Genomic DNA, 27,318 nt, shown 5'->3' with positions numbered 1-27,318 from the left:
TCAAGCCAATACCTGCTGACAACCCTTAGGCCCACAACATTCAGATCACATCTTTGCCCTTGTTTTACAGTTGTCCAAAACTGAAACAAAACACCTCCTGAGAGTCTGGTTCAGCTTGACATGTTTTCCATATTGTTAAGAATTTTCTTTCTTGAGGAGTTCCCTCAAACGTGACGAGACTAGAGTATGAATCTAGATTTGGATTTACCCAACCAATACCATTTGAGGGATATTTTGGGCTCTAGTCAAGACATTATATCAATTTTCAGATAATTCAAGCTCTTTGAATGACAAGAAATAAAATGGAAAAAACGAAAACTCAAGTTCCCTGCCACCGAACCTAGTCCCAAAAGAAAACTTGAAAAAACATGGATAAAACTATTTTTTTCTGCGCTTCGATCTAGATTTTTTTTTTATTTATGCAACAACATTTTACATGGAATTCAGTAACTAACTAGGTTGTTCTTCCAGTTGTAGGAGAGACACTATGAAGAGTTGATGATTATTAAGTGGACTATATTATAAACTAAAATACGATGTGTGCACATACAGCTTTGTCAGACCAAATTGAGGTGGAGGGGCCATAGGGTAGACAAGGGCTACTGGCTCTTAATCACGGCGATTGAGGGTTCTGCCACATGTGCCCTGGAGACGATACTACTATACTTTACTATTTGGGCCAAGTACATCCCCTTCCACACTTTAATCTCAAGGAAGCAAGGGTGAGAAGTCACTTGCTTTTCAGGGAGATATTGTGGGGATGCACAAGCTCAAACCTCAAGAATCAATCAGTCAACAGACACAATAACTTCAAAGTCCAGCCAGTGCTTGTCTTTTAAGAAGAGAAAGTAGCTTTTAATCACACAGCAGTACTAAATACTATACTATTTATTATACAGGGCTGTGATCCTGGTTACGATTCTCCCTTATGGTGACACACCCGCTAAGATCCCTCGTGGTAATCCCACCCAAGTGACCCCTTGACCGCTAATGCCCCCTAGTAGCTACAGCAAAATAGATCAAAAGTATGAATCAATCTTGAGTGCAGTCCATTTCCTTCCCAGGTTGAAGGCACACAGAATTCACATTTTCCTTCAGGGCCTTAATGCCTGGCGATATAGTGGGTAATTCAGCAGTCCTTCCATGCTCCTCCTGAGTGGATCCAGTAGTCTCACTGTCCTGCTGCGAACAGGGTCAACGGTGAGTGAAGATCGGTTCTGGGGCTGCTGGGTAGACCAGATTCAACTCAAGTCACTGTGCACCCAAGCGGTCTGGCTGAGCTCCTTCATGCAGCAACCCTGGGATTAAGACAAATCTCAGCGGATGTATTGTAGCACCTACAGATGTTAAACGTAACGAATTTGTGCTGCCACATGAATGGAGTTGATTTGGGAGTGTAGATTCACAAAGGTGTAGATTTACAAAGACTATCATGTGAGTGATCTGTTGCCCACTCGCCCTTAAAGACTTGTTTTACTTTGAATGTCTTTAGATTTCCTTGATGAACAGTGTATTCTCCTTATTTGGTCACAGCCTCTCAAACCCTGCTTCCTCCAACGATGTCTTAGAGGCTGTTAGTTCCACCTTGCAGTCATACCCATTTGACTTTCGTGGAGCAAAGATTCTTTCTGGCCAGGACGAGGGCGTTTTCGGATGGGTCACTGCCAACTATCTGCTTGAGAACTTTGTCAAGGTAGGAGCCCTGGATTTTTTTTGTAATTACACTACAGCACTGCCTAATATGTTGTACCATCATTTTATAGTGGATGAACCAACTGCGCATAAACCACTCTTTTGTATCCTTGAACTTGTGAACTAATTGATGTTGCTTTTCATCCTACATACTGACCTTTCCTTTGAGCTCGATCAACGAGAACCTTGAATACGTTGACTGAAGTGTTGTCAACTGTTCTAACAATTACCAGTAATTGTACTAAGGAGGAAGGTTGATGGTTTGACAAATTCCCATGCTTTCTTTGTCCTAATCCTGGAATGGAAAAAGGTTCCACTAGAGCTGTTAACTGGTGTAGCCTAGTGTGTGCATCTTGACACTTTGCATCCATCCCACTATATTCAATAAGTATTAGTGCAATCTGGGGCCAGTCTCCATCATCTTCTTTACGGTATACAACTAGGTGTGTAAATCTGTATGTGGTAAGTGCTATGGAGAGTATCTGTTTCCTCAGGAGACTCAAGCAACCAGCAGCGGGCAGAATTATTGAAAAGGATGTATTTTGCCAGTCAGTCAAATGAACTTTATTTAGCTTACAAAAAAAGCCATAGAAGCACAGGTAAAACATAAGGCAATAGGAATGATAGCATAAGAAGATTAAAAACAAAGACTTTCAAAAGTCACACCCCCTTGCAAAAGCAGCAAAGTACAATTAACAAAATGCATTATATAGACAGAGATGTATTTTGTCACTTTTAAAATATCAGGCTACCTGCATCCTCGGTTGTCTCTCACTTGTGGTGTCTGAATTAAAATCCCTCCAGCGAAAGTGCACTCTAATATATGTGAAACAACTTCTTCATACAAAACTTCAAAATTTCTACTCTAGATGCCACACCAGGTTAACAGTATGTAAAAAAAAAAAAAAAAAAAAGCGATTTGCCTCAACTTGGTGCATCTGGGCCTAAATTCCGAATGATTTTTGTGTACTAATGTCACCCGTGGTGTTCGAAAAAACTGTGCACCGGGAGTCACAGAATTTGCAATGGCATTCTTTCGTCAAAAAAGGGATTTTTTTCACTAATGAAATTCTTACAGTATGATGAAATTTCTGCATGTGCTAATCGAGGATTAAGGGTGACGGGGTGGGGATAGCTATGATAAATTCTGAGTGGTTCTTCCATCAAAGCTTGAACATGCGCATGCTTATGTGTTTGTGGTAATTTACCCAAGATTTGCAAGCAGTTTCAAACCATAAAGTGGATTTACTTCTGACCTTGGCAGGATTTAAGGCATTTCCAGGGTACAAATAAAAATTGGACCCTAAGCCACCCCTCCCCCACCCCACTCCCCACCAGAAATGATTGGGGGTTAGAAATAGTTTCTCCATGGAAAAATGAGGAGAAAGACAAGCAACTGCACATTTCATTTCAATTTATGCTTGCAGAATTGTACACCGCTTTGACATGTGACAAACTTGTGTAGTGGAATACTTAAGTAAATCAATAGCATTCATGGACTTCCTTGCCTGTTTTCTAATTCTTTCAGAATTCAACAATGCTAAAAGTAGCTCAAAATCTAAGAGTAACTTGTTGGTCTTGCTGTTCAAAACCGAACGAGTGAAGAAGACCAATAATGTGAAAAATCCCATTGTGAAGGAAATCTGAAAAAAATAAGGGATGTTGTAGAATTGCACCGACCAGGTATGGTGCCAAACAAGAAGAATTGGGAGTTCCGCATGAGCTGGGCTTCATTGACTTTTTCTGTTGGAGTGGGTCTACTGCACAACATCCATCTACCACCCTGAGAAGAGCATAGCTTCGCATTAATATGGTTCATCTATGGCATTTTCTTGGTTCCGTCTGGGTAGTGCTGTGAACTTGTCACCTCATGGGCGCAATAAATAGTCGAGTACCAGCATCTGAAGAGCTCCCAACTAGAGCTATCCCAAGAGGTTACAGGGGGTGAGTTGTACCTGACACCATAAATGGACAGCAAATGCAGCTGTTGGTGGAGAGGTACAGTATCCAGTAGTGATAACCATTAATTATACGTGTTGACCCCCACTCTTCCATCATAAGAGATCTGGTTTTATTACTTATCCCCATCTCACCTTTTTAATTGCAGTTGTCATCAGTTTTTGGTGTCATTTCTATGTTGTTTTTTTTTTTTTTTTTTTTTACATTTCACTATCGTTAATGATTATAGTCTTATAAACCTAAGAGTGTTATCTTTTTTGTTATGAATATGGGTCTAAAGAAAATATCCGCTGCAACATAACATTTTGGATTGGGAGGCCGGATGAAGCCAGTCCTGTGGCATAGAGGCCCACCCGGTCCCACCACACACAGTGCACTCACTTTACAGCCCTAAAAATGTGCATTTATAAAAAGAATCCGCACAGAAAAATATGGGTGCAGGCCAGGGATGGCTAATTTGGTTCAGGTTAATTGGGGGCGGGAGGGAAAAGAGCACCGGCAAAGACTGTCTGGCCTTGGCTAGTATGCAATCATATATTATTTTTTTTTAGCTTTTATTGCAAACTTGCAATATGCAAAAATGATGCAATGATGTCCAAACCTACAAAAACATAAACAAAACAAAGGAGTGGTGCAGTAGCCTAAACACACCAACAGTGGAATTGAAGTGTATTCCTTTTCATGTGGCTTTGCATATATTATCAGTCAAAATGCAGTCACTCGCAGTGGAAGGGGAGTCAGTAGATGAAATGGGCTTTCCCTCATGCGAAATGCTGTGGTGGGTGGAAGGCAGTGCTTAATTTGTGCTTGTTGTTTCCGGTGCTGAGCACCGGCACTTATTTTTGAGGACGGTGCTTGCTCTTCTGCCTCAAGCATTTGCTGCAAGCAAAAGACACATATGGGAAAGACGGAGGAAGGGAAAAACGAAAAAGTGTCACAAAGGGAGAAAGCAGAAAGCTGCAAGAGTGAGCTGGAGGGGTAGGTAGTTGCTTTAAATGGATTTAAGAGGCTAGAGATGGCTTTAGGATTACGCTGCATCAGTATTCCGTGTTCACACATTTAGGTGCAGCAGCCGCGTGTTCAAGAGGAGGGCTTTCAGCACCGGCACCTCTTAATTTACAAATTAAGCACTGGGGGAAGGACATTGTGAATAAAAATTAATAAGATCAAAATATCTCATCAAAAGCACCTGTACATATGTGTACATTTTTTATTTTTTATTCATAACTTTGAAAAACTTGAGATTGAAGAACTTGCTAAAGTTGTCTCTATGCCAGGCCTAAAAATGCTAGATGTTTAAGAACAGTAAAGCTATAACGTGAGTAATGAAGTATTTATTACTGCAGTAATAGTTATCCACCTCAGATGAGTGTGTCCTCTGTCTTCTTTTGTAAGCCTTGCTGTTACTGGTCACAGACGCCCCTCCCCCCTCCATTCTCGTGTCGCTCCTCTCAGGGTTGACTACGCGGGCAACCTCAAGCAGAAGGCCAGCTCTTTCATACCAGATGTCCCTTCTCTCCTCAGGACAAACAGCAGCTTTGAGAAAAAAGGCTCAAGTTGATATTTAGAAAGTGTGCCAACCAAAAGTGTATAAGAAGGTGAAGGGTGCGACGTCCCAGACAACTGGGAATTGGTAAAAGAAAAGGCAGAGACTGGCACAACAGGACATTGCTAATGTCCCTCCATATCTCTCTACCCATGCATCTTATAAATGCTAATCTGCCTACCCAGTGGCTACCACAATATGGAAACCCGTGGCCCCAATTCACAAAAAGATCTGTACAAGAACACCATAGATGCTTTAGGAATTCACAAATGTTGCTAGTACTGTGCCTGGAATGCTTTGCCAGTTTCAGCCTTCCAAGAGTATTATTGGGAATCCCATATGACATTTGCTACTGTCCTACTGTACAGCATTCACCTCTGCCTTGGGGAAAGGGAGACCGCTGTAAAAATTACATTTTATTTCTCTCCACTCCGATGCAAAAAACACTTTTCACCTTAGAGAAACCCCTTCACTGACAACCCACTGAGGTTTTGGTGGTTTTCGTTCCCCTTCCTAACCTGGAACAGAAGTTACTCCAGGCCTTTGTTGGATGTTTCCAAGGTGGGAAGAGTCTGTGAATTTCCCCAAACTCTCAAGTTTTTAGGTGTTCATCAAATCTCAAGGCAAACCACCCTTGATTTTCCCACTCAGCACCTATTAGGTGACCCGTAACGTTTCATGCCATGAGTGTATTTCGGCACCACATCATGTGACCTCATAGAAAAGTTAAATATGAAAATCAGGGATTACCCAAATTCTCCATCTTATATTGTTCAGACCACATACACTGGACAGCAGTGCCACAGTGTGCAGAGTCTAAAAACCAGCAATAAAATAGGGTCCTGCAAAAGATGAAAATTCAGGGGTAGCCTTGCAGAATATGTGGATTTCCTGTAACATGCCCATCACTTAAGAGGTTGTAAGAGCTGAAGAGTTTGCTTTCCCTTGACTGCTTTATGTATTTTTTTTCCTTCAGTATGGCTGGATAGGGAGGTGGACCCGCCCGGCAAAGGGAACCCTTGGGGCAATGGATTTTGGAGGCGCATCCACGCAGATCACTTTCGCCACCAATGCTGGAATTGAGGACAAGGAGAATGAGGTCAACCTGCGGCTGTATGGTCAGTCATACAAGGTGTACACCCACAGCTTCCTGTGCTATGGAAGGGACCAAGTACTGCGGAGGATGTTGTCGAAAGTGCTTAAGGTATAGTATGACCTGTGGGTTTCAGAACATCTCATAGTTGGACGTGTTGTGTTATAGTCTGGTATTATGGCCACCACCATGTGAGGTGGGAAGTCATAAAGGGGCCATCCAGTGCAGAGAAATAAAACCTGTTCTTTATACTCTGTCCTGTATGGCTAACAATCACCAACAATAGATGTTCCAGAATGTATGTTTGTTTGATGTTGCCAATTTGAGTTTTTAGACATATTGTGACATTCACTGGATGGATTCCTTAAATGCAGAAGAGAATTTAAAGCGAAGGTGAATGCTCCAACATGCGTTGTGTTAATCCCCTGCCTAACATGGCTATTTATTTTGTAAATTTTCTTTACTTTTCAGTTTTAGTGCATAGTCCTCTGCAGTACGGTTTGTCCATAAAACTCTGAACCCTAAATTTTAAGGTCAGAAGATTTCAAATAAAGCAATAACCAATGGTTATTGCTGCATTTTAAGATCAACCAGACTGTGAAGCAGGGACAAGAAGTGGACTGGGACAGTTGTCTGCCTGTCTGGGGTAGAGTGCATGCTAACAGCAATATTTCACTCCATGTTGCCTGCATGCATGAACATGTGAAGCTCCCTTTGACACCGTTGTGCCTGGCTGCTCACAATTACCAGTTGTCAGCATAGGTCAGTAACATTTATATGCACTCCCGCTCTCTGTCTTCGTGACTTTTGAGGCCCTTCACACTTGAAACAGGGTGTTCTGCAATCCGAGCAGTAGCTCAGATGAGCGATTGCCTGCAAACCTTTCTGCATTATAGTAAAGACTAATATTTCTGTATCTGTGAGGTTTGTCACGCATCACCCCACTATCTTATTTATGTTGGGTACAAGGCTAGGGGTAACAAAGAAATAATAAGCAGTGGCAAAACCAATCTGCATCACTTGCGCTATTGTCTTTGACAGACCCTGGTGAATTGCAAGACAACCAAGCTGGCTTCCTGCTGCTTTAATTTAGCACACCTAGTAGCAATAGGCCGCCATCTTAGAATAGTATTATGCTTCCTTTATTATTGTTGTAGCCCTCCAAGATGGCTGTAACGTTGTATTTAAGTGTGGCATCTAGACACTTTCGTAGACATATAGCTCATCCCAGGCCAGCGTCTGTCCTATAAGAGCACCTAACTCCCTTCCCACTTTGTGTTTTGCTGGGCATCACCAAACAACAAACAGAACTTAGCTGAGGAATCCAAATTAAATTAAATCTGTCACAGACAGTTAGGGATTGAATACGAGTTTGGTGGACGGAAAACTCTGTGCGCCAAACTACCGACAGGGTGGCCACCGCATACACAGCGACCTACCCTCTGGAGCTATTATGGGTTTCCTGCTAGGTCGGCGGGCGGAAACCTAAGTTTCTGCCTACTGGCCTAGTGGGAAACTGACTACAGCAAGGCAGCAATGGTGTCGCCTGCAGGGTGCCCCCCTGTAGCCCCCTGTTCCTGTTCTATGTCAGCGTTTTCATGGCAATGTTACCACCATAAAACCACTGGCATAGAAAGAGGTCATAATCCCCAGGGCAACACTGCTTGCAGCACTTGCCTGGTGGATTAGGACCTCTGCCACCGCCATACCGCCAGGATCCAAGATCGTAGTAGACCTAGCGGTTCCCTGGCGGTCCGACCCCCAGGGTTATAATGTGGCGGTTGGACTGTTGCATTGATGGCGGGCCTGACCGCAGCCGCGAGTGTGGCAGTCTATAAAGCACCACACTCATAATGAACCCCTTAGACTGCTTCTTTCCACTCCTCCACTGCCTTTTCAGATAACCCATAACCTCTCTGGGTTAGAGGAGAGTTTACATTTTACATTTCTTTTGCTTTCTGATTGGCCCTGGCTTCTCATGATGTATCCTCCTCCTAAAGAAGAACGTAAAGCTCCCATGAACAAGTATCTTGAACTTCCTCTGTACTTAGTGGATGAATATTCACTAATAGAGAGCATTTTTCAGAAACTGGAGTCAACTTATTGTTGAGTAACGTCACACTTCCTTTCCTTGCTAAAGGGGTGGTAGCCTTGGGTAGTGGGTATCCTGTGGCGACTGCTTAGTGTGTTAAATGGAATATGGTACTTTATAGCATAGGATGAGGTGTACCCAGGTTTTTCACTGAAGGGAGGCTAGTATACTGGAGGTCTTTGGCAGTGCACCTGCTCCTCAGCTGAGGAAACTTTATTGTAAGTGCATTTCTGTGTATAGCCATTGACAAACCACAGTTCATATGTTTGAGTACCTCCATGCAGTCATGGTTTTCTTGTCCAGACAAGGTTAGAGGAGACTGCCTTTTTTTAAAGATCCTACAATCACTGGAGCCGCAAATACGGGGTGAGGCAGGTGTTCTGCACCCCCAGGTATCTTGTGGAGAGTTCTGCAAAACAGTGACAAGAATAAGGCTTAACTAAGGGCCTGATTTAGAGTTTGTGAGAGGGGGTTACTCCACCACAAACGTGATGGATATCCCATCCGGCATATTACAATCCCATAATTGCCTATGGAGATAGTAATGTAGACGGAATATCCGTACTGTTTGTGATACAGTAACCCGTCCGCCAAACTCCAAATCAGGCCCATAGTGTTTTTTTACTACAGTATTTGGGGTGCGATCAGAGACCACTGGTTGTCAGCCATTGAATGAAAAAACGGATTCCTTATTTTTATTTATAAAGTAGTTTTAGGTTTCTGTTCGTCTGAAAGGCAGGGGGGCTTTTGTAAGTTACTTGGTCCACGAGATAGTAAAAACAAATAGCTGTGTAGCTTTGTAAATTGAAATGAGGTCTATTGACTCATAATGCTAAAGTGTGATATGAACAAACATTGCTAGCAGAGTCAAAACAAACCCAAACTAAAATACATTTAGTTTTCGTTGTGTCATGTAATTAAGGTAATATTCTTATTATTTTTATTTTTTTCTAATCTCACTTTCTCCAGTTGCAATTAACACAATTTCAGGCCCGCAATCAAGTCTAATATTGCTGCAGAGGTAGACTTAATATATTATTAACGTACGAAGTGGATTAACTGGTCTCTTCAATGAGGTGTTTCTTTAAGCATTCCGATCTTAGAATTTCCACGCTTTCAGCATATATCATATTTCGCTATGTTTTAATATGCTGTACTATAATGTTTAGTGCTATAATACTGCATTAGATTTACATTGGGTGAGTGTTTGGAAGGGTAGATCGTGTATGTGCGTGATGACCCCAGAGGTGCGGTTTTCATGTTAAGGGACGCAGCGCTTGGCAATGTGATAAAGCGTTGTTAGAGAGAGACAGGCTAGTAGTATGCTGCCAGCCTCGTTTGGCTGATTATTACTGACTTTCTGTGTCTGTATTCTCAGTTTCTTTGCGATGAAGCTGTGCAAAGGAGGTTGCATCTCTCAGGCCTCACTTTAGGGTGCCACATTTGAAAGGTGTGTAGGGCTGCATTTAATGAGCATCCAGTCACAGCATAGGGCCTGATTTAGAACTCGGCGAACGAGTTACTCTGTCACAGTGGTGACTGATATCCTGTCTGTTGAAAACTAAATCCCATTATATTCTATGGGATTTAGATTTCGGTGGACAGATATCCATCCCTGTTGTGATGGAGTAACCCGTCCATCGAGTTCTAAATCCTGGCCATAGTTCCTTGTCCGGGGCCCTCAAGCCTTTTATAGGCCTTGGAAGACTGAGAGCCTTTTTTAGGGTTTGACCGACAAGATACTCGGTCACAAATGTGGTGGATGTCCCATACGCGATATTACAAGGGCATTATAGCCCGTGGCACATATAATATAGCTGACAGCATATTCGCATATCTGCCATGTTTTGGCTAAGTAGCCTGTCTACCAATCTCTAAGTAGGGCTGCTGCTTCATCAAAACAATCTTCTCATAGTAAATTATTATTGCTTGAAAAATTCTTGGAACAGTTTCCCTTGCCCACACCTCATGGGGATACCACCAGGTACAACTAGGTGTGGAGAGCAAATAGAATTCCTACCCATAGTCCAAGTTGGACATTCTGGATGTAGTCTTTGTGGTGTAACGTTGAAGTGAAATGAGAACACAGTGAGTGAATTGTTGAATTTGAAACACTGCCCAAGGCTCAATGTCCTTACTTGTGAGGTGAGACGCAACCGAGTGCAGGGATGTACATTCTCATATAAAGGGTCACCAGAGAATGTGCTTTATTTATGTTGTGGCCATTTACCCCCTACTTCAACTTCTCTTGGTACGGTCCCCGAATCTTTGGAAATCTGACATGATCTCCTCTGTTGTACTTGAAAGTGCCTACATGCACTACCTTATTTGGGTATAGGTACTCCCCTTGTTACATCCTTCACCGCCTTTTCATATTAAAAGGGCCAAAATTTAAGACTAAAAGTCAGATGCGAATGGGAGACAGAAGTAGGTTGCGTATTGGTAGCAAACAAATATATGGCTTGGTGTGCGTGCATGAGCTGGTTGCAGATTCCCTACTTATGAAAGCCTATGTTATTTACTCTAGTTCTGGGCCTACCAATGGGGGGGAAAATGCCTTCCTGTCCTTAAGAAAATAAATTTGAAGAGGACTTTAAAAAGTGAAACGTGATCCTGACACTGGCAGCCACTTGGGACATATGTTTGCTAGTCGAAGGATACTAAGGTTAGTAGCATAGGTCATAAAGAGCACACTCTCCCTATAGAGTAATGCCTGCTCGTCGTCGTCCTCCTTCTTGTCACCTCTCCAGGTTAGGCACAGGAGCCACCTCATCATTGCCTCTGCCATGACTGAATGGACAGAAGAGCTCTGTTTGCAGTCTACAGATGGCACCTCACACAGTGGCCCTAATTATGTCACCCATCGGCACACAATGGCCAAGAATGACCTGGAAACCCATGTCACCTTACTGTCTCTCCCCCTTTCCGCCGGAGCACGATGATCAGTTGTCAAGCATTCCCTCCCTCAGTCTGAAATAATGCTTCTTTTTTGTCAGATTTTTTCCCTAACCCACCTATCCTGGTCCCCATCCTTTCATTACTTTACTTCAAGCACTAGATACACTTTTCTCCTGAAAAAAACTCTCCACGATTTTGAATTCTCTGGTGAAATTTGCATTAGATTTTAAAGTCCAAATCAGGAATGCTGTTGCCTGCCTCTGTGGACACACAGTTACACCACAGTTTTAGTTTGGTGGGCTCTCTGTAAAGAGATGTTTTACACCAGTGGTTCCCAACCTGTGGTCTGGGGACCCCTGGGGGTCCACAGAGCATCCTCAGGGGGTCCGGGACTGCTTAGAAAATTTAATAATATTAACAGATTATGGCCTTCATTTGGACCTCGGCGGTCTTTCCAAGACCGCCGAGGTACTGCCGGGCCGAAGAACGCCAGTGCAGACGGTCTCCCGCCCAGCGTATTATGACTGCTGGCAGCCCTCTGCCCTTTTTCGGACGGAAAGCCGCCAGCAGCCATACTGGCGGTCGGCGGTGAAGTGGAGGCTGCTCCACCTCCACCGCCACGTCATCAGAACACCGCCCACCAAATCACAACCCAGGATTCGGCGTGGCGGTGTTCTGGTGACGGGGAGCTAGCGGCGGTGGAGCAGCCCCCATGGATCCCGTTCCCTCCCGGAGGATCACCGGACAAAGTAAGGTGATCGTCCATTGGGGAGGGGGGTTGTTGTGTGTTGTGTGCGTTCTCGGGGGTGTGCATGTGAGTGTGTAGAGGGTGTGTTGTGTGTATGGGAAATATGTGCGTATATGTCTGTGTGCATGTGTGTGTGTATGTGTGCGTGTATGTCTGCGTGTATGTGTATTAGTTGTGTGAGCGTGCGTGTAGGGGTGTGTGTGGATATTTTTGTTGTAGGGGTGGGGAGGGGGTCCTGCCACCTTTGGGGGGTGGTAGGGAGGTTGTGGGTTTGGGGGGAGGAATTGGGGGAGGGAGGGAGGGCGAGACCCCTATCAGTTCCAGGGAACTAATTCCCTGGCACTGATAGTGCCTACCGCCATGGATTTCCTGGCGGTACAAAACCCCACGAAATACATGGCGGTATGCGGGGTCCTGATACCACCGGCGGTCTAGTGACGGCCGCTGGGCTGGAGACTGAAGTCTCCAGCCCAGCGGTCATTACCACCCTGGCGGTCACAGTGTAGAAGTGGCGGTTTTGCATGGCGGTAACCGCCATGCTTGTAATTACATTTTTTTTTCCACCGGCCTGTTGGTGGTATTACTGCCACTTCTACACCGACCGCCAGGGTTGTAATGAGGGCCTATGTCCCCAGCTTTCAGTAATGACTTATTGGGTGTCCCTGGATTCCAATAATGATTTAGTGGGGCTCCCCCGGGTTCCAGTAGTGACAAAGTGGGGGGGTCCACAGAAGTCAAAAGGTTGGGAACCACTGTTTTACACCATATCTCACTGTATTATGCCTATGTAGAGTTGCTATTATTGCAGGCAGTTAAGTGGTCTCTTTTATGGTTCTGGGAGGTTTATGGGCAATTATCTGTCATACACGAGACTTGAAACTGGAGAGTAACTGAGCATGATAGACACAACTCTAACACCGTTTTTACCAACAGGCAAACGACTATAATTCGTCATTGTTGAACCCTTGTTGGCCCAATGGATATTCCAAAACAATTTCCCTGGGAAAGAATGTCTATGATTCACCATGCACTGCTGACGAGAAACCCAACCCATTTGACCCTAACACCAGGATCACGATGTCCGGGACTGGGTTGCCCGGCGAATGCCGCATTTACGTCGACAGCCTCTTCAATTTTGGTGACTGCAAATTTGCCAGCTGCTCCTTTGACGGGGTTTTCCAGCCAGAAGTAACTGGAAATTTTATTGTAAGTAGATTTTTTTTTTTATTATTATGGTGTTTACATTGGGGATGACACAAAGGAAGACAGCACTTGATGTTAGTCAATTAGTCAGTGCCACAGTTTCCTTGCGCCACATCAACTGCCGCCTGTGGTTAAGGAATCTGATACTGAAAGATGAGGTTTTAATGACCACACTAGGTAGTTACTAGAGGTAAATCACTAGATGCAGCAATAACATCTTGGAGAAACAAGTGCTGCCGAAAAGCTGTTCTGTGACATTCATGCATTGATCTACACGTCACGGAACATCTGGGAGCAAAATCTTGGAAATCATTTACAATATTTTGACATTTGAAAACTACTTGTAAAGTGATGGCAAACAGTTTACATCAGGTGTCGCCAACCGGTCGATCGCAAGCTACTTGTAGCTCGCCAACCCCCTAGGAATAGCTCACGACCCCGTAACTTCACTGACAAGGCTGTGTCATGCCTACAATAAAATAACACTGTGTAGTTAACATTTTGCATATTTATGTATCATATTTAAGCTGTAATGCTACTTCTGTGTAAATTAGCACTTAAGTCTCTCACCCATACCAGCTGCTGATGGCTCTGCTGAGGGAGAGTGGGTTACGCATTTCAAAATCCTGTCATTACACAGCACGGCGCCTCCTACCTTGCGCTGCCAGAAACTGCGCTCAGGAACATTTTGTGACCATGCCTGCTGCCTTCAAGCTCAGGCCAGGCTTTGGCTTGCACATAGGACTGCGTAGCACCAACCAGCAGCATAGCACAGCAGTGTTAAAAGTGAGCCCAGTCTTTGGACTGAAGCTGAGCAGTAGAGACTGGGAAACAAATCCCTGAAGAGGCCTAGCACCAGGCTCCCCATTGTGCCCGTCTCTGATTTCTGACACAGGGTGGGGCTCTGATCTTAGGAGGATCTTCTTCACTGAGGTAATTTCAAAACATAAATTGAAGGAATATGAGTGTGATTAATGTGGTGGCTGAGATAAGGGATGGGGTGAAAATGGAATCACCATACGATTTAGGCCCATGGCATATTTCGGCACAGTGCAAGGCCCTTTAAATATTGTCTCTGTATCCTTTACAAGACTGCCATGAATGGTAATTTCACTGTGTTTTTAAGGTTTACATTCAACTAAAAAAGAAAATTATAGTTCAGAAAAAACATACATGTACAATTTCACGGAAGAGTAACTGTACATGTAAGTGAGCCAAAATCCACTACAGGAAACACAACATGAATAAGGCTCTTCCTGAAAAGGTGGCTTTTTGAGGATTGCTCTTCCAGTTACTGCTGCAGATGGGGATGTCGTATTAACTCTGATTTGACAACACAATGTATTTGCAGTGCGAGTGGCAGGAAATGGGAATTACCTTGTGGGACCTCACACAATAGTGCTTTACATGTGAAATAGGGGAGTATTTCACCATCCCCCTCGATGGAAAACGCATTGAATAGTGGCCAAGTACTCTAAGGGATTGTTTGAATTCAGTGCTTAATCACAACTTTAGAAAATCGAAAGGGGGGAATATTTTATAAGAATGATTGGCCGGTAGAGTTCCAAGTTGTAAATCAGAGTCTAGACCGTCCCTCTGAAAGTGGTACAAGTGGGATGCCTGCAGTAGATCACCCACGTATCCTACAGCTCCTGGTGCCTGATTGAAAAGTTGGCACTCTCTGTTTTACTCTGTCATAACCATCATCAAACTTTACTTTTCCAACTCCTGGACCTAGGTTCTGTGTGTTGTGCTTCTGGCAGGAAAGAGGATCGTCGCGCCAGCACCCCTCATCCTTGAGACACCTTTTCTTTTATCAGATCATTTGACTTTATCTCAGAATTTCATTCCAGTGCCAAGGAGAACTGGCATGCCCCTGGTGTTTTTGTTAATCCTCAGTGACAGGGATTTTTGACATGCTGCCAAGTCCATACTTTGGGTCACACAACGTCTAGCGTTGGTAAGTGGCTGTGTGCTGAGCAGTAGCAAGGAATGGGCCTCAGTGCAAGGAAGGAAATGCCCCCCACAGCTGCTGTTTCAATTATAAGATACAGCAATAATCAGGGGTCAGTGGGCCCTGTTGCCACCTTACCTGCTGCACCAAAGGAAGCTACATCTTTGGTGCTAAGGACAGCGTGGCAGGTGAACTGTAGGGAAGTCTGGAGAAAGAGGAAATGTTTATTCCACCAACAACTTCCACATAAATCACATTACCAAACACAGCATGGCCAATGGCTTTCAAATAGTAGCTTTTCATATTGAAGCCCCAGCACAGATTTTTGACGCAACCAGAGGCCCTTTGCACGCATAGCGCCTATAACCGTAGGTGTTACAGTGCATGAGCTGATTGGCCTTTAGTAGCTATCAATGATTTTCACTGATCAGAAGCAGCTCTCACTACAAAAAGGTTGGAAACTGATGGTTTACATTGACAGTGAATGCAGGTTAGGAACGCTAGCTGGCTTACAGTGTGGCTATGCCCAGGAACATAATGGATGTAGCCTGGATCCCCAGATTCAAGATGGAGTTCTGTCTGACGTTGTGATTGAGTTGTAGCCAATCACAGTGTAGCTAGCCCTGCTTTACTCTTTCTACCCAGACTACTGCCTTTCCAAGAGGTCCCTCTTCTGGTACTGCCTACCAGTTAGGTCTGTGCCTATCTATGCTGAAGGTAACTATTCTCCGCAATTAAATTATTCCTCAGTGGTGGTTTTGTTGTTAAAATGGGAGCCTGCTGATGACGTAACCTTGACAAAACAAGCACATATTCATGCTAGTGCACCTGCTGCAACGCTAACTATATGGTTTGACGCGTGTATATATGAGCTGTGTTGCTCTCCGCAAACTTCACATTGAATGACATTTTCCCAATAAAAAGGGGGGGGGGGGGGGCAAAAGGAATAGCCACTAGAACAATAGTCTGTCCATACAGATGCACGTTTATTTCTCCAGAACACCTTCATTAGACTTTTTTCTGCCCTTGACCCTCGAAGCAGAATTATTTATAGGTAATGTCACATCTAGAATGGAGACCCCTCATTCTTCAGGAAGACCCAGGTTTGGATACAGAGTGAGGTTCCATTTAAACCGTCGTCTCCTCTATGCAAAACTTGCTTATTTTGAACATACACTCACCTGTAAAGGAGAAGCCAGAGAGAAACAGCATTGAGACGAGAAAAAGAGAAGGATTTCCTGGGACTCTTGAGTAGAATTGAGGCCTGTGATCCTTACTATTTGATGATACTGCAAGGTGGCGCACTGCCCTCTGTGGGGCCGGGCCTGCCATAACATACTCTTAATCTCAGATGATAATGGGAGAGCCCCCGCTATAACATACCCTTAATCTCAGATGATAATGGGAGAGGTTGTATGTCGCCCTTTTTGGCCAGTGCTTCCACAAATTACATTCCCTTATTGTTAGATGCTGGTGGTCTACTCTCTCTTGGTAACAGCCCTGACAAACTGTACTCTTACTGTTAAGATGATGCTGGGGGCAGATGTGTTGGACCCTTTGTGGCCAGTCATTCCACAAATCACACACCCTTCTTATTAGACGATGCCCCGATATGCTATAACTTACGGCTGTTGTTGGTTGGGACTCTAAGGCGCTATTCTTCTCTTGACCTATATCGGCCCGCCATCAATTAAATACCCTTTTTAGGCCATACCTTACGTCTGCAAAGGATAATGAAGGGACCAGTCCTACGATGACATACCCTTCTGATTAGATGATGCTGGGTCAGATGGTGCTGCACCGTATTGTTAGATGATGCTGGGCGGTGCTGAGCTGCACTCTTCAGGAACGAGGTGTGATGTAAAACACCCACATTTTTAGATGATCCTGCTCTGCACACACCTGGGGCGAGCTGTGTTCTTACATACCTCTAGTGTTAGATGATTTTGGGAGATACTGGACTGCTCTCATAGGTGACCACTCAGCCATAACATCCTCCAATTGTAAGAAGATGCTGGGAGAGGCTGTACTACAACCTCTGGGACCAGTCCTGCTGCAACATACATACTCTTAATGTCAGAAGATGCTGCACAGCCCTCTTCTGGACCCAGCCTTAGCATAACAAACCCTTAGCATAACATACCCTTGTTTTTAGCGGATGCTGCTCTGGACTGTTTTGATACCAGCCTTGCCAAAACCTACCCTTATTGCTAGGTGATGCTGGGGGATGCTTCAATGCGGTCTACTGCGACCAGCCATGCATAGCATGCCCTTATTGTTAGTTGATGCGACAATGCATTCTTCTGAGATGAGTTGTGCCATAAAATACCCGTATTAGATGATGCAGGGGGCCCTACCGTAACACACATTTCCGTATTGTTAGATTATGCTTTAAGATGCTGCATTGCACGCTTCTTGGCACAACCGTGCCATAACAATCTCATATTGGTAGAATATGCCAAGAGATATTGCACTCTTCTGGGACCAGCTGTGCCATAACAACACCTTGTTTTTGGATGATGCCTGGAGAGCCGGTGCTGCTGTATTTGGAGTCGGCCCTTTCATAATATACATACTTATTGTTGATGCTGTTGCACTGCACTTTTCTGAGACGTGCTGTGCCATATCATATCATACCTTATAGTTAATTACTTCTGCACTACGCTTTCCTGGCATCTGCTGTGCTATAACATACCCTTGTTGTTATATGCTGCTGAAAGATGCTGAAGTAGTCTCACGAGACCAGCTGTGCTATGATATATGTGTGTATATATATATATATATATATGTGTGTGTGTATATATATATGTGTGTGTGTATATATATATATGTGTGTATATATATATATATGTGTGTATATATATATATATATATATATATATATATATATATATATATATAAAATATAGCTGTCCCCTAACACACCCTTATTGTTCAGTGATGCTGCACTGCCCCCCCCGGGTCCAGTGCTATCACACATCCATATCGTTAGATGATGCAGCATTTCACTCTCCTGGACCTGCTGCTGGGACATATCCTTCTTGTTAGCTGCGGTGCTACTCCCCTGGTACCAGCCATTTCTTAATGTACTCTTTGTTTGATGCTGCTGAAAGATGCTGTGCTACACTCCGTTGGCGTGAATACACCAAAATGCCAGGGGTAGCAGAAGAGACATCACTCGCCCTTTGACCTCCCCTTCCACTGAGACCCATACTTAAACATACAGACAAATTCACACTCACAAACACACTCTCTCACACAAACACACTCTCACGCGCACAACATACATTTAAAGGCATTTTTACTTACCTCAGATGCCATTGGAGGGCACAGTTACATTTTTATTACACTAAGAGTGAGTAATATTTTATTATTCACAATTAATGTAATAAAAAATTACAAAACTGAGAGAGGAGCCCCAACTGACGTCCATAAGGACGAGATGCCACTGTGTTCCTGGCACTGAATTTTCCACCTCTGGATCCAGGCTTTGCGAGTGGTCACAAAGGGCAAGCCAGGGGTGCCAGCTGCGACCCCTAAATGACGTTGATGCCACAGTCTCCTGGGACCAGCTATTCCTTAATCTTCCTTTATTGGTAGATGCTGCTGGAAGATCCAGAGCTAACCTTTCCTGGGACCAGCCATTTCCCCACAAACCTTTATTGTTAGATGATGCTGCGCTACACACTGCTCAGACCAGTCATAATATCCCCTTGTTGTTAGAATGGGTGTGTGGGGTGGAACACGCCCAAATAATCTTTCAGTGGAGTCATCCAGGCCCAGCGGTGAAAGTGAGGTGCAGTTGTTGATAACCTCATGTCACCTGGAATGGTAAGTGTGTGAAGTGCCGAGCCTTATATTCATGTCCTTAACTTTACTGGTAAACTCGCAGATTGGTTTCTTAACAATAGTCACTCGTTTATTTCATGCAGTTAACAAGCATTGGCAAAGCCAGAACATCTGGCTTGATGTAGGCATAGATTTGTTGTATTATTTGTCTGGATGCAGTGAAGGTAACTCAGAGGGGCGCTTTAGCTGACAAATTTTAAGCCAAATCCTTAATTACACAGGCTGCACTTCTTGGGAAGAATTCTAGTTTTCTTTTGCTAGGCCCCATTTAGAGACCTACGTGCTCGTCCTTCTGAAAGCATTGGCAGGCAGTGTCCAGAGCAATTTTGCAACAGGTGACCAGCACCCTCGGTATAGTTTTTCACATATATTTTCAAAAAACAGTCTATTCTATGAGGCAAAACAATTCATTCCATGTCTAAAGGTATCTTGTTTTCCTGTACTTTCATGTCAGTGCGTTGTTTAATAGAAACCAACTCAAAAAACTGCTTGTAGCCTTTAGCAACGCATTTCATTTATCAAGAGCTTCTTCAGTAATGCAATCAAGAAATATATATGAATCAAAAAACTTATAAAAACACACAATTTATGTAAGTGATATAGATTAATACATTGTAGTCCACTTGATCATAGTTTGATGCATTAATCAGTCAACATCATTTCCAATATATGACTGCTTTCCTTGTGCCTGTCACCACAATTCCTGTCTGTTTGCTTAGTCGGTTAGCATAATTACTTTTCAGCTACTCTACAAGCATGTCACCTTGTCAGCTGTCTAGACCTAAGGAAAAGCTACTGATCATTGTTATTAAAGAATGCAGTCTGTGCCAGATGTTCTTAAATTGTGATTGCAAGGATGAGTTGCTCTTCAGCTTATTTGTCATAGTATGAAGATGGGTTCTACAGTGATACACAGTTCTCTAATTACTTCATATCCCAATTGTAATGTGTGACCACCGATGAGTTATATTCTACTGTACATATATTGTTTACTTTAGTGAAGGGGAGCTTGCTATCTCTTACAACTATAATAAGTGCCCAATATTGATGTTGGAGATCTTCTCTCCTATACAGTCTTTAGTTAGTAGTAGCATTGTTCTTCCAATTCTAAAATATGGAAACCGTTCATCAGCTATTTTGAGAAGTGTTAAAGAAGCCCTCTGACAATTACCTCTGTCTGTAACTCTCCTATTTACACGCCCAGCTGTGTGTGAGGCCTTTGTTTCTAGTTGGTTTTGATTTGCACATATTTGTTGGTCATTGGTTCCAAGATCGTCCTGTTAAGGTCTAATGCTAGGGGGGTATCAGGCCCATTCTAAAACCAAGTTAAAATAAAGAGGTGTATAGTCCATAGGAATATGCCATGTCTAGCATCAATTTATACATTGAAAGGTGTTTGATTTGTATGTCATTCTTGGTTGTAGCCCTGAAGAAGTTTGTGATGAACGAAACGCATTAGCTAAAGGCTACATTTATGAATTAGCAACCGTCTAATGAGAATATAAATGAAAACAGGATAAATGACGCAGCCGTGTCATTTTGTAGCGGTGCACATTCTATATTACACATGTTTATCTAAAAAATGACATAAGCTCCATTTTTTTGGTTTTACCAGTCCAAGACAGATTGATAAATAATAAAAGAAAGCAAAGTTGCGCAAAAGCACCTTCTGCCCACAGATGCTAAAAAGAAGCCGGAATTGCTGTGTCTGTTGCAGGCATGGCTGCAGCGGGTTCTTCCCTTCCACATCCCATTTGCTCTTTTCACAGAGGCTGCAGGGATTGCTATTTTCTAGAGGGAGTAGGTGTTGTGCAGTTCTGGAGTGTGCATGAGCTGCCCTGGGCTTTGCATGGGAGACTTTCTTACTCTGGTCTTCTTTTGGGAGCACCTTTTTTAGCGGTCAGTGGAATAATATGTCAATAGAAAACAAATTTATGTGGCAAAGTTAAATAAATTATGTTGCAAATAAGGCACATTCTGTGGCAATATTATTTCATCATTTGGTTATTTTAACATATTGACACTGTCTGCTACAAGTTCCATCGCATTAGTTCCAGATGAACGCTATATACAGCCACCAGTAACTAGATTCAGCTACAAGCAACTTTCCTAAAACACTGGTAAACAAAAAACCTGTGATATGAAACTCCTATTTATAGCAACTAAAAGATGACTAGTTTTTAACCTTTTAAGAGCTCTGACCCTGTGTAGCTCTTAGCTTTTTAGTAACTTCTTATCTTCTGATTCAAGGATCAAATATTGGTGGTTGAAGACTGCAAATTGTGCATCAGATTCTGATAATTACATTGGCCATAAGTATTACCTATTAAACAGTACTGGGGACAGCTCACTCACAGCGCAAAATCCCCTGTTTTTCCTCAGCTAAAATTTGTGAAAATCTTGTAAGCGGATGGTGGTGGTTCCCGAGTCTCTCAGAATCAGTTCATATTGTGATGGTCTTCAATTCAATTCATTTCAATTTTTATTTATTATCATGTTTCGGAACTCCAAAGAGATCCACATGAGTGATGATACAAAATCTTAAAAGTTCAACATAAGATGATACACATTTCTTAAAAGGGGCAGATCCTATAAATACATGATAAAATAGTGCATTTTTTTTTTTTTTACTCAAAATTCAAAATATCTGTAAAAAGCATGTGATGGTCTTCATTAAAACTCAAATCCGTCACTGGCAAAAGTTCCTTAAGGAGACCATTAAGATATTTACATCTCTCACTTGATTTCCTATTGCAGTTTGCACCTTTAAGAAGAAGGTTGGCAGTCTGTAGATGAAATGCCCCTTAGTCATGCTCAGACATGCTAACACACCCAGTACTATCATGTCTCTCACAATATCTGCTCTCTGCACATGGCCACCCCGTGAAGAGCTGATATCACATGGTCAGCACTAGGTGAATGGGCAGGGTGGGTTTCCACCTCGTCGTTGGAGGCTCTGCACAGCCAGTGTCCATTATCGTTCTCTTAACCTACCCAGGACATCAATGAATCAGAAGCTTTTTTTAAAATTATTGAGGAAGAGAAGGAGGGTCTAAGTGCTCTTGGTATGCACTCGGCACAGAGCCCAGCCCCTCTAAGGATTCGCCCCTTACTAACACCTTAAATATTTTGGAGACGTTGGAAGGTCTGGGAACACTTTGGTTGGAAATTGGAGGAATTTTGGCTCCTTGTGTTCTAGTTCAGAACAATTGCCCAGACTACCTTTTTCTGAATAGATGATTTCTCATTTGCAGATGCAACTTGCTATAAACGTAGCTGCGGCTGTCCACACGTGCAAAGGGGCCCCTCACCTTTTTAGGAAAATAAGAGTGTCTAATTCTAAACAAAGGTCAGCCTGACAGACACTTTTCTTGTTCAGTTCAGGCAACTAGGAGCTAGACAGGTACTAAATGCGCAGGCTCCTGGCAGCCTGAGCTGCATTGCCAGACTGAGGATTTCACATATCTGTTGGGGTGTCCTCCTCAGCCTGACAAAAGTGCCTCGAGGCCCTCCCTTTCATGATGAGGGAGAGCACTATTGATTGCCTCGGACCTGGGCGCTTCAGTTTTAAGACCTGTAGTGCCCAGGGCCGAGTGTCAAATCAATGACACCTCATCACAGAGCGAGGTGGAGTCAGCAGGCTCACTAACCCATTCCACTGTGTGAGGAGTGAGAGACTGCTGCCTTCCCTCATTGGCTGACCTCAGGTCAGCTGATGACAAAAGGCAGCTGTCTCAACCCAACTGGGATCTCCAAAGCGTTTCCCTCTAGGAGCTTCAAGGCAGGTAAGTTTTGTGTTTTTGAATGTTTGAGTTGAACGTGGGTGTGTGTATAAATGTATGAATTTATTGTGAGTGTTGTGTATGTGTGTGTGCCCACACTTGTGAATATGTGGGTGTGAGTGTATAAGTGTGCGTGTTTGACCTGCACCTCCCCCTTCCTGCCAAAATTACCAGCCACCACTGATTAAATGTTTGTGCAATGCTTGCAGAAAGTGCAGTCCCTTTACCCATCTACAACACAAGTTATATTTTAGATTGATTTGTGGAAATAGACTATGTTCTGTTGATCCTACAGGGAGGGGGGTGTTCATGAAGAATTGAAGTCCCCTGTACCATTACTCTGTGAATTGCTACGGCTGGTGTCTGACTGTGTACATCTTGTTGGAAGAATAGGGGCACAGGTGTAAGATGTCTTAGTGAATTAAACACCCCCTCTGACATCTGCTGTGATTCACAAGGCACTAGTTCACATGATTGGCAAGGTCAGCAAAACATTCTGTCTTTCTTTGGACATCAAAGAGGGTAGTAGTATTGTGATCAATGCTTTATGTTGAATATAGAAGTGAAGGTACTCACTATTTAGAGTACCTGGTTGGTAGAAGTACTGGTACTCTTCCAGTAAGTGTATTGCAGCAGTGCTGAGAAGTGCAGGTACTCTCCCTTTCAACTTAAAGAAGTGCTGGTTCTCAGTACCGGAGAGTACCTGTCCTTTTAAAGCTCTGGGTAGTTTCATTTGAATAGCCCTTCATACCCCATTGTAAGGCGCAGAAGAGCATTATGGGATAGGTAGTTTGCTACGCTCTGCGCGAGGGCTTGTTTGGAAGGCCGTATACTTGCTGTGGGTCCGTCTAGGAATCTTTTTGTTGTTGTGAGCATTGCTTAATTTGTGCTTGTTGTTTCCTGTGCGGAGCATCGGCACTTATTTTAGAGTGCAAAAGACACATGGAGAAGACGGAGGAAGAGAAAAATTTAAAAAAGCGTCACAATGAGAGAAAGCAGAAAGCTGCAAGAGAGAGCTGAAGGGGAAGGGAGAGGCTTTAAGCGGATTGAAGAGGCCCGAGATGGCTTCAGGATTACACTGCCTCGGTATTCCCTGCTCGATCATTTAATTGCAGAAATGTCCTGTTTAAGAGGAGGGCTTTGGGCACCGGCACGTTTTTATTTACAAACTAAGCACTGGTTGTGAGTGACCAGAGTCGCACTCTTTTCGTGTCTTGCGTAGCAGTAGTGTGATAAGAGGATGAGTAGGAGCGCCCATATTAAAAAAATAAATAGCTGCTTACCTACTCTAGGTTACTGTGCAGGCCCCATTTTGGGTTTTTTGGTGATTAATGGAAAGGCTTTTCCCTACAAGACCTGGAAACAACAAAATAACGGAATGACGCTCTTTATTATAGAAACTAAACCTTGCAGAACGCCAGTGAACCTTCTTTTTTATTTTAAAATTAGTCTTGAGCGCCTCCAAGTGGTAAAAATAATTATTTGCACCATTAGCGAATGGAAAGCACACTTAATTTTGTGTATTCTGAAATGATTCATCAATGCGCAGTACGACTTGTGTGATTTTAACACACAACATTTTTAGTTTGAAGGAATTTGTCTTCGTATACATAGAAGTCCGAATTGAGGAGTTCAAAATTAACGATTTTGATTGGCATCTCCGCTCGTGGAATGTGGGCTGAGACAATTCCATATGTACATATATGAGATCCAGGGCACTTTTGCAGGAGGCCGCTTCATCGTGCACCACCATCCATTGCCCCTGCAAGAGCTGTCAATGACAGTACCAATACAACTAACAATCCTATTCATACAATTGTGGCATTTCAGACTATTCCAGGCCACACAAAGCAAAGCTATAAGAATAGCGTGAGCGGCAGGTATTATTAATTTTTAATGTATATGAATAAATAAATACTTTGTTAGTGTGCTCATCCAAAGTTAGATAAACAGCACCACCGAGTGGTTGAGTGCCATAAGAGCCGCTGTTGAGAATTAAGTGCCATTGTTGAGCCCCGGAAACTACCTGCGCAAATTAAGCACTAGACTGATGTGTGGTTTAGAGAGTAGAGAAAAAAGAATGCTTTACCGCATGATGATTCCTGTTTCTGTGGAAATCAGGGCAGGCTGTTTCCAACTGCTCTGAGCAGGGGAAAACATTTATTAGACCAGCAGCTATTTTAACTGGATGTGCAAGTTCACCTGATAAAATTGGTCCCTGATGGTCTTATCACATCCCGTAAATATGGGTATAAGAACACTTTGTCACTCTGAGAAGGTCTGGAGTATGTCCCACCTAGAGTTGCTACCTGCTCAGTTTTATATCGACATGACTGGTATTTTAAGGTCCCTACCAATGCAAAAATTGGAAAAATCACTTAAAACCAGCTTTTTTTTTACTTATAGGTTCATACTTTAAACAGTAAATGGTAGAAGAAAACACTTTAAAATGTGTTCCATGGCTGCTCTTACGACCTCTCTCTTATCTTTAAACAAAAACAGAAAGGCCATGTTAAAAGTAAATACTAACAACTTCATAGAACTTTCTACTTAAGAATCGTGTTTGGGCCTCTGCAGAATCTTATAACGTGAACGGATGGCCAGTATTTTTCTCTGGGAAAGGTGGCAACCCTAGTCCCACCCCTCCCAAAACGAGATGCTTCTCCAGATTATTTGTAATCCGAGCCAGAGTGCTAAAAAATTATTAGCCATAAGGTGATTTTTAAGTGAACTATTCTATCGAAGGATGGATAACAATTGAAGATTCTTAAGAACTGATATGTAATTTCTTAATCATTTGAGAAATATGTCTGTCTTGATGGAAACTGGACATTTGTAAGGAACACTAAAATTAGGAATCAGAACTTCGTGCTAGACAGCAGGTGAGTGCAGCAGGTGGTTACAGAAAAGAAATTCACAGCTGCGTGAAAACATGGCATTGTTACAGGGGTAAACAACGATTAGGAGAAGTGTAAAAAAAAAAATGCTATGGCAAAGTTGTCTGTTGATAATAAAATCAACACAAGAGCTTGGCACTCCTTTTGTGCTGCCATTCTGTGCTTATATGGTCCAGTTTTCATTGACTTAATATGTTAGAGTTACTCCTCAATATGTGGAAAACCAAAGAATCAACACAATGTTTGAGGTTTTGTAAATGGTCCAAAGATTATTTTACTTCTCTTTCACAATTTAGTATTGACGTTTCATCTTGAAATAATCTCTGCTTAATTTACGTCCACAACTCCGTATGAAACTTTCTCTTAAGACACCCTCAGCAGCGTCACTAAGTCAGTATTGTCTCATCGTGGGACACAACTTTGTTTCCACTAGTATGGAATTTATCATTAAACATTTGCAGTGGTGATAGGTGTGTAGGAAGCATAGCCATCCTGCATTAGTGGAGAGAGAGGTAAGAGTGCAAGGGAGCGCAGAGTGTGGGAGAGGGGAGAAGAGAAAGGTGTGTGAGAAGAGGGTCAGTGAGGGAAAGCAGACGCAGGGCTAATGGAAAATGACAGCACTAAGAGCTGCTGGATCTGACCACAGGGCACGGCTCTAGGTCATAGCAGCATCAGGAGTTACCACAGTAACAGCAGGGCTAACCATGACCACAGCAGGACTGGCAGGATGATATAGCAGTCAGAATTTCATGCAGAGGCACGTAGAAATGACGGCGAACAGTAGCAGTAAACTTTTCAGGATGTGATTGCAGCAAGACTGCAGAGTGACCTTAGCAGAACTTTTGAGATATTAGAGAAACCTCACTGACTGTATTATGAGTCAAAGCGGAGAACATGGAAGTGTGATGGAGGATTCCGCCTGCGTGAGGGTAGTTGCAGCACTCTCCTATTGATTCACACACCTAGCTATGCACACGAAGCCTAATTTGCAAAGGTGAACTTGCACTTTTGGGTAAGTTTACAATGTTTTGGTATTCACAAACTTTGAGTTTAATTTTACTAATGATAATTTTATGAATATGGGGGCTCTGCACTCGTCGCGGAGCCTCCACGTATAAAAAGATAGGCCTGTCCTTTCATTTTATGTGCAGAGTTCTCCAGCGTGACTGCAAAGCCTCAGTGAATACCAAAAATGTAGTAACCCTACACAAGTTTGTAAGTTTACCTGTGCGAATAAGACCTTCTGTAGCTTTAACACCTTCTTCACGGACCTGTGTGAAATCCACATGCAACTGATGCATTAACCAAACATGTTCTTTGAGCATAGAAGCTCACACTACTGCAGCCACAGTGTGATTGTTCTACAGCTGTCGTCTGTTTAGAGAGAAGCTTTACAAAAGCATTGGCATGTCAAAGGTTCTTTTAATGTACAATAGAAAATTGATTGGTACACTATCACAAAATAAGTAAACAGTTTACTTCTGGCTTTGCATTGTGAAACAAGCAAAGTTTTCTAAATGGTCTAGTCTGATTTATAGATTTGCATAATATAAGGCATGTCATGCAACATACTGTGCCAGTCCTAGTTTTTTAGCCAACATTACG

At 43.0% G+C, this 27,318-nt stretch overlaps 1 protein-coding gene across 2 annotated transcripts in view; it reads left to right on the top strand.

Moving 5' to 3' along the window:
• ENTPD2 (ectonucleoside triphosphate diphosphohydrolase 2) overlaps window positions 1–27,318 on the top strand; it is a 184,774-nt gene that overhangs the window by 142,570 nt on the left and 14,886 nt on the right. The window contains exons 4-6 of one of the 2 annotated variants that reach the window (XM_069241455.1): window positions 1,534–1,693; window positions 6,174–6,401; window positions 12,962–13,234. In XM_069241455.1, coding sequence (XP_069097556.1) covers window positions 1,534–1,693; window positions 6,174–6,401; window positions 12,962–13,234 — 661 coding nt within the window. The remainder of the gene's footprint in view (window positions 1–1,533; window positions 1,694–6,173; window positions 6,402–12,961; window positions 13,235–27,318) is intronic. The other variant, XM_069241456.1, reaches the window with a different exon arrangement.

The sequence above is a fragment of the Pleurodeles waltl genome, chromosome 6 (genome assembly GCF_031143425.1).
Source record: "Pleurodeles waltl isolate 20211129_DDA chromosome 6, aPleWal1.hap1.20221129, whole genome shotgun sequence".
Taxonomy (NCBI): Eukaryota; Metazoa; Chordata; class Amphibia; order Caudata; family Salamandridae; genus Pleurodeles; species Pleurodeles waltl.
This window is presented reverse-complemented; position numbering and strand designations above follow the sequence as displayed.